The 8,556-nt window shown below is 38.5% G+C and overlaps 1 protein-coding gene across 1 annotated transcript; it reads left to right on the plus strand.

The window, feature by feature from the left end:
• The first annotated feature begins 1,302 nt into the window (after positions 1-1,302).
• LOC105839118 lies at positions 1,303-5,945 on the plus strand. Its single transcript, XM_036291540.1, has 4 exons — positions 1,303-2,722; positions 2,793-3,371; positions 4,386-4,617; positions 4,987-5,945. The coding sequence occupies exons 1-4, from the start codon at positions 1,407-1,409 to the stop codon at positions 5,404-5,406; spliced, it is 2,547 nt and encodes an 848-aa protein (XP_036147433.1). The 5' UTR covers positions 1,303-1,406; the 3' UTR covers positions 5,407-5,945.
• Positions 5,946-8,556: the final 2,611 nt, after the last annotated feature.

Below are 8,556 nucleotides of genomic sequence, written 5' to 3' on the forward strand. Positions count from 1 at the left end.
AGAAGAGCTAAGTTCAAAGGAGGACTATCAAAAGCTACATCATTTGAACAACTTATTGCTTGAATAAATTAATATAATATTTAGAATAGAATAATTTCATGATAAATTGTATGAGGTGTCTTCTCTAAAATAAGCAAGCTCCGTTTCGTTTCTTTTTCCTTGATATAATTTACTTGTGCGAGAGAAAGGATTTTATGTATTCCTAGATGCGTTTTGTCCGAAAACCTTTATCAAAGAATAACGTTACGAGAGCGCGAGAGAGTTCAATCACGGTCGAACGGGATCGGAAGGAACACCTTGTCGTTCTATTTGAATAAGAGCACTTAGTATCGGGGTAAGATAGTCGTCCAAGTATCACATCCGCATGCTCAAATCAGGGCTATAGCGGATGCTATTGAGGCAGGTTCGCGGGGCACAGGATATTATCACACTAAATCTCGCATTTGTATGTACATTTATAAGCACGCCATTGAAGGGAAGGCGCAAAACGAACATGAAACTGTTATAATGTTCTAAGAGTAGCATTAATAAATTTAATACACATGTATATGTATAATTTATATTATCTGACTTATGGAGGAACTTTTAATACTGCAATTTTTTAAAAGATTGCAAGATTTATAGTATTAAATGATAAGTGTTAGACATTTTAAAACTCATTTTAAATTAATGTACAGAGTATTTTCTATAATTCGATCATTTTTATTTTTAATAATAATAAAAAATAGTTCTTTATTTCGCAGTAGAAAATATAATAATAATACTTTTTTCATGCTTATTATTTTATTTTTATGAGATTTCGGAATTATTTTTTAAAATGGGATGGCATATTTTCATTAACATAGTAAATTAGTTCACAAGAAACAAATTCAACAATATAGAATATATCTCGACTTGAAAATGAATCTTAAATATGAAAAATCACATTTAAATTTAGACATGAAGTACAGAAAAAATTAAACATGACATTTTTTATATTTAATTTTTAAAGAATTTAAAGATTGAAATGAACGATAAGAAAATCGAACTGATTATATTGAACCATTCTCGAGTCGAGGAAAATAATCGATTGCAACTGATCGATTTACTTGTAGCTTTCTTCTCAAATTTTCTCGCGTATTTTTGTGGATGCTGGGCTGCATTCAGAAATATCACCCGGAGTGTTTTCAGGTATTATTTTATCCTTGTTGTTCATCGACTGTTAAACAAGGCTAAATAATACCCGAGGACAATGATGTTTCTGAACGCAGCTCTGGGGCAGGGCGCCATTGGTACACAGCTTCGAGAATACAGACTGGTCGCTATGGCAACCAGCAAAGTGTCATGGCGGCGTGCAGTGCACGAAAGCTGCGACGTTGCATTGTATACGTATACGGGTTATATAAATAATCGGATAATTTAATGCGATGTCGGACTGTGCCCGTTCTCGCGGGGACGCATTGTTGCGCAGTGTTAAACCGAGGCACGTGAGATGCCTGAATTTCGGACAATCGATACTCGAGCTCGCCGCCGTCGAGCAGTGCCGCGTGCCGAATGGCGTTCTCGTGCTCCACGAGAACGTAGCTGGCATACCGTGCACCGAGAAAGGCGATTACGTGCGTAAGTGGCTCGAGACACACGAGAACGACAGGCGCGATCCGTCGCAGTCGTCCCCCGTTCTGGGATCATCGGCGACTACTACAGCCTCCCAGAGATCGCCGATTCTCGGCAGCGGTAGGAAACGGCTTAGGCGAAGAATCTGTATAAATATAAATGCCGTGGCGAAGAGGTCGAGCGATGCAACGGCTCGCCAGGAGCACTTCGCAAACTGTACGACGCAATCTAAGCCACAGTGTGAGTGTAAAGAGGAGATACAGCACACACCACCTGATAGATTAAAGGTCGGCGCCGTCGACGAGACGTCTCCCGTTCTCGGTACTCAACGCGTTTATAAGAAAAAGAGAAGAAAACTGCAGTACAGACCAGGGACTAGAGTTTCTTTGGAGTGTTCAAAGCTGCACAATCATAAAATCACAAGTACAGATCTACAGTCACTAACGGAACCAAATAGTAACTGTAATCATTTAAGAAAGACACTTCTGGACCAAGATAGGTTGCAAAAAAATTTGGATACCACTGGGAGATTTGTCTCCTCAGCTGAGGCAAGAGAAAGTCCAGAGAAATACCAGCGATATATAGAGACAACTTCATCCTCGTCACAGGAGAAAGTGAGTTTTGCCGACAGTTCCAGTAACAGCATTGATGAAAGTAACAGCATTGTTGAAAATGATTCAAAGATAGAAGCTGGTATGAGCAATGTCAGCAAAGACGAGGAATATAAACTTACAAATACATCTGGCAGTACCGACAGTCTAAGAAATTTCATAGAAGATGTCGATACACAGGAAATTGAATCAACAAAATCTGAGTTCGCAGAAACAGAGAGACAATATTTAGGCCCCTTGATCTCCATGGGGGAACTGTTTACACCCTTGCGATTGACTAATGACAACTTGGATGAAACTTATTGTCCAGAGGCAGAAATGATGCAGGACCAAAGTACACGTTTGTCTGCAAAAATCTCCGAGGTGCCATCTTTAAATAGAACCACCCAAAAGACAGGCAAGTCGACCCAAACTGAGGCCATTGTCAGCACGATAACAACTCCGTCGAAAAAGTCTCCAAACAGAAATATGCACGCATGTCTTTTGGACTCTGGGAAGAAACGCCGCAAACCCAAAAAGTAGATAGTCAATGATAGTACAATTATGTAAACGATTTAGAGATTTCTCATATTGCATTTATCATTTCAGAGGTAGTATGGCTGCAAGACTGCAATCTTTGGTCAACGCACAAACGTCTAGCATTCGCATATGGCATCATCAGATGAGCAAAGAACACAACGCTACATCAGCACGGTACATCAGTGTACTCGTATGCAATTCCACCAAGCAATTCGGCAATCAGTTTCTGGAAGGCGTCCTAATTGAAGACTGCTACAATCTTCTACAAGGTGATGTGGAGATTAAGAAGGCAGAAGTGAAAAATGCTGAAATCCAACCAAAGCCAGTCTCGTACAAAAATATAACGATTATGTTAGTCTGTGATATAGTCGGTACACTGAAAATGATGTCGCAAGTTGTGATAAACGTTTATCCGCCCTGGAATATCTTGGATAAGGATGATCTTACTCTAGAGGCTACATATATAAGTATAAATAATAATTGCGAGATACCTGATATTGGAGACGCGAGGAAATCGTCGGGTAAGCGCAAGAAACGAATTCTCAGAGAGTTTAACTGTCCCTGTATAGAGGAACAGAGGGAATTACCGTTCTGTTCGAGAAAACCTAGTGGTGATAAACCTGACGTAATGCAGCAGATATTTAATTTCTAATTTAATTTGACTCGATTATGCTCTCTCGTTTAGATAATACGTGTTACGGAATTTTCTAATGTTCACAGATTGCACTTTTTAACGAAAGTATTATCTGTATCTACTATGGCGTTTCTTCAATCAGATGTTGCTATTTATAATTTTAATTAGGTATACATAATTGTGATAATTTCGTTGTAAAATCGCTACAGTGAAATCAAAGTATAATCGTGCAATTTGTATCTATAGCCAAATGTTTTTAATGAAATGTATACGTCATATATCTTGCGATATTTTTTTATAATGTAGATTGATAAGAAGTTTAATATTTGTAATATCGTTGTTATATTTAATACATTAAGTATATTTTTTAACATTAAAAGCGATTATTTACTTGGAGATATTTCTGTTAATTGCAAAAAACCGCAATAATTCGCAAAAAAATTATGTTTAAGAAAATAAATTGTGCAAAACTTTAAAAACTATAACATATATAGACTTTTTATAAACTGTAAACATAACTGACAAATAGAATTTTTTTAACTGTAAAATTTACAATAGATAAAGTCAATTACTGCAATTTCACAGTCCCACATTGTTGTTATGAACACCAGATGGTTCTGCATTCTGTAAGGTTCGTCAGTCGTCACTTCGTCAGTGTTCTGCTGTTTTGCAGCGATAAGTTGTTTGGCTGTCAATTCCTCGATTCTCATTGTTCTTGACGTCTTATTACAGTAATCGTTATTGCAGATAGACGTGACATTAACAATATTCTGCATAAAGGTAAAAAACTATTCTTTGAAGCTGTTTCACGTTATCGAATTGTTCGACATTAAATATCTTATCAAGTAGCTTACAATGCAATTTAATAAAGTTCGAGATCAATTCATTGATTTCGCAAGTTAGCACGACACTTGCTGTGATAAAGCAGCTGAAATCTGTACGAACAATAGGGCGCGGTTGCTTCACTTATTATTACGTGTACCTAACCTCGAAGGAATTTTTTTTAGTACCGTTGAGTTTTTTTACAGTCTTTCGAGAACGATGTCGATTATGCAGGATCGTCCCGAATTATACGAGGAAGTTAAACTCTACAAAAACGCTCGGGAGAGAGAGAAGCACGACAATCAGGCGGATCTGTATGCCGTGGTAAATACATTGCAGCATTTGGAGAAGGCTTACATCAGAGACTGCGTTACGCCAAAGGAATACACAGCGGCGTGCAGTAAACTGTTAGTGCAATATAGAGCTGCATTTAAGCAGGTGAGGATTCGTACTGTAAAGCAAGAATTAAATGTGTTTCTTTGGATAAGATGGTCAGAAATATTGAATATATTTAGCATTCTGTACACAAATAATGCAACAATTTTGTTGTGTGAATTTTCTTTGAACCGCACTGTAATTAATTCTAATATTTGTATATAATGTTTTAAACAATCATACAAATGCTTTCTAAAAATGTTAAAATATATGTAAGAGTTATTAAAGGAATGTTTATACTTTTAAAAGTAATAGAAATTAATTTAAACGTATGGTATGTCATGATATATATGTCCAAATCTGCCAAAAAGCAATGTAATTTAGAATTTAAAGAAGGATATTAATTCTAATTATTTTCACGTTTTGTTATAGGTACAGAGTGATCAATTTCCGACAATCGATTCCTTTACCAGAGCATTCCGCTTAGATTGTCCCGCTGCCCTTGAGAGAATCAAGGAGGACAGGCCAATCACGATAAAAGACGACAAAGGCAATACCTCTAAGTGCATTGCCGACATCGTTTCGTTGTTTATCACACTTATGGATAAATTACGACTGGAAATCAAAGCCATGGATCAGTTACACCCGGATCTGAGAGATCTCATGGACACCATGAATCGCCTCAGTATACTGCCTAGTGACTTCGACGGTAAAGAAAAGGTTTCAGAATGGTTACAGACGCTTGACAATATGTCCGCTTCGGATGAACTATCAGACACTCAAGTCAGACAGTTGATATTTGATTTAGAGACATCCTACAATGCTTTTAATAAAATACTTCATAATTCTTAATTCTTTTTATCCTCTGCCAGTTGGAATTAATCCAATATTATCTATAATACAAGCCTTGATGTATATATGTAATAATTATGTGATGCTGTGTTTAAACAAAATTATTATTATTAATGTATAAAATTAATTATTACTTGTACATATTATTGCGACTAATTAATTTTACCGCAAAACATTGGTCAAAGAAAGTAAAGCTCTAAGGTTCTTCTGTATTATAGATGGTATTGGTTTATTCAGTTGTGACATTTGTAGTATTTGCAATTATACTTTCTTTTTTGTAAGCAATTCCGTCACGACGCTTCGCATTGTTCCTTGAGTCACGTGTAAAACTCGCGATATTTAAGATCCTTTTACAACTTTTACTGCTAAATTAGATTACTGATAAATTTATATTTAGATACACATACACACAATTGCGCAAAACAGACTATTTTATATGCGATTCTTTGTAAACACCAACAATTGCTGAACAACGCTTGTATATTATCGCGTTATGTATATTATCGATTAAGCCAATAAAAATGCGTATGATTTTAATAGCTTGGAAGTGTCCAATGTTTGCGAGCGCGTACACACGACCCTCTACACCAAAAGGCGACTGTCTTCATTAAACTCGCTCTATTTAATCGGGGACTGTTAATTGTCCTTTGTGTCAGGAGATTCGCTAAACTTTCCAACGGCCGCGCGACAACCAGACGCGCTTTATCACCGCGCGCCAAGGCGCGCTCTCACCTCTCTCTCGTCAAGCGGCGCGTTTAACGCGCAACAATGACGTCGCGTTTCAAAGCCGATATTTCGCCGGTTCTGTTTGCGGGCGGGATGGTAACGCGCGGATTAATTCGCGCCGCGTCCCTTTGATGTGCCAAGAGCAGACTTTTCCCGAGTCGAGTATTTACGCGGGCACACCCGGTATGCAAATGAAGAGGGTGGTCCTTCGGCGCTCGCTGCCACGCCGGGGTACAATAACGGCTGAACTATTGACTAAACTAAACTAAACTAAATTAAACTGAGCTAAACTAACAGCCAGGTTGTATCTGCCAGTCGTGCCAGTTCGCCGCATTCGATGTCCGTGTGCATGTTGTACCACCCCCGTCGCCGCCGTCGACGACGACCCCCATCGTACTCGCGCGCTTGCAAGAGGGAAATTTACATGCAATAGGAATGCCATTATTCGCAAGTCAAGAACCAGAGAGTTTCGACATCCGAAGAAATGCGTCTTAAAATTAGTTTCGCCGTTTGCATATTCGTTCAAAAGTTGTAATACGAAAAGAGCAAGATCCTGACGTGTTTTACTAAAACGTTATTTTTCATTGGCACGGCATACAAACGCCACGTAACACGTGAACAAAAAGGCAAAGAAATATATTATTTCAAAGTTGAAATTCAATTATAAATATCGTTTTTATTTTAAAAAAAATTATTTAATAGGGCGAAGCTCGCGGTTATCCTGTATTTTATTTCTTCTAATCCAAAGAAGCGATCTTATAATTACAGCAAAAATTGTATGTGTGTAAAAAATTAACTAATGTAGCTAAATGAGCAAATACTGTGATATTCGTGTGTTTCACTTGATCAATCTAACTGACAGAAGCAGAATTTACAAGTTCTACACGTGACAGCCAAAATTTTAGCAAACATTAGCGATGCATTTTGGTCGTGCGTGTGAGACATCGAGAAATCTGTCTGCATCAACAAAACACTTTTTGGGGTGTATACTGATAATCCAATCAGGTTTTCATTCGGACGAACCGTAACTCTAAATATATATATGTCACTTTATATCCACTCTAAATCTATTTTCGGCTCGGGCTCGATTGCGTCTTATCAATGCCAAGAACTGCAAAGATCTCGGGTCATCTTTCGGATAGGTACGTGCCGAAGACGATGAGACTTTCATCCAACTTTCAAATAAGGATGATCCTCTCAAAGCAATCCTGGAGCTATTTCAGCGGGCTTGAACATTGCCAAGCCACTCTTACACGGGGATATGGGCCTTCGTATACACATCCCGACGATATATGTATGTACACGCGCGCACGTCGAAATGCCCGCATATGCGCACACCCGCGCGCCGGCTTATCCGTCAATCTGTTCGTTTACCTGACGGTGTTATTTCAATATAAATCACTCCGGTCCCGCTAGAGCGAATATGCTTGCCTTTGACAGGGTGATTTTACCCTCTTTCACTTTTGCCTTCGTATAAAAATTCAGATTTCGCGGAGCGATTCGGCAGCCGCGGAAAATCAAAAGACTTTGATGTATGTACGGTCTCCTTCGGCGCATTGCAACGCCCCGTCTAGATCCGCATGCATAGCCGCGAGAGTAAATTTATCACCGTCCGTTATTATTGCGGCTGCGCGCCGAAAAAAAAGGCCCGGCGCGCGATTATCGCCGCGCGAGTATGACGAAGCCCTTCGTATCGTCGGTTCTTCGGAGTTGAAAGAAATCGCAATCGTTTGCATTTATATTAAAGCCGCTGCAGTGGCAGTTATGAATAACTTGTACGGAATTATTGTACGAGTTAAAATAACATCCGTTCGTTAACGCGGAAAAAATGTGATCGCAATCGCATCTCTGGTATCCCGTTAGATTGAAACGCTAAAGGTACAAGTAGACCGAGTCACGCGATGCTTAATTTCAAGTGAAACAACAGTCGTGTAAGGAAACAGTGCGGGTAACGCGAAGTAACGGCGACGGTAGAAAACTTTCTTATACAGATGTATGGATTCTTTGGATTATGAAAGGTCTAATACTCCAATGTTTATATTTCCATCAGTGTAATTTAACTTTAATCTCGGTAATTTTCTAACCTTTTCGAAGATAAGGTAAAGATGAAGAACAAGTAAGTTAAACCGCGATATTAAAATTAATCTACGTCAATATGGACAATAATTAATTCTCCGAATATTTGATCTATCTTTCCAAAACTGGACTTGGTCCATTTTTCAGCACTTCAGTTTGTTGAATTTATCTCGAAGCGGCATTAATAAATAATATCGACTTGCGGAATAAATGTGACACAATTTCGCATGTAACGACACAAGAGTACTCGAGACAAGTAAGTCTCGAAGGGAATAAGAATACATTTTCGTGCTTTCTGAATGAGGCACGGGACGGGATTATCTGGAGGTGTCAGCATTATCTGTAGAA

Source organism: Monomorium pharaonis, chromosome 8 (genome assembly GCF_013373865.1).
Source record: "Monomorium pharaonis isolate MP-MQ-018 chromosome 8, ASM1337386v2, whole genome shotgun sequence".
In the NCBI taxonomy this organism is placed as follows: domain Eukaryota; kingdom Metazoa; phylum Arthropoda; class Insecta; order Hymenoptera; family Formicidae; genus Monomorium; species Monomorium pharaonis.

What these genes read in the sequence shown, in the direction of transcription:
- LOC105839118 (XM_036291540.1), top strand. Translation starts at nt 1,407, where the DNA reads ATGTCGGACTGTGCCCGTTCTCGCGGGGACGCATTGTTGCGCAGTGTT. An exon ending in ATGCAGCAGATATTTAATTT is followed by an intron (nt 3,372 to 4,385) that starts CTAATTTAATTT and finishes GTTTTTTTACAG; the next exon opens with TCTTTCGAGAACGATGTCGA. An exon ending in ATAGAGCTGCATTTAAGCAG is followed by an intron (nt 4,618 to 4,986) that starts GTGAGGATTCGT and finishes GTTTTGTTATAG; the next exon opens with GTACAGAGTGATCAATTTCC.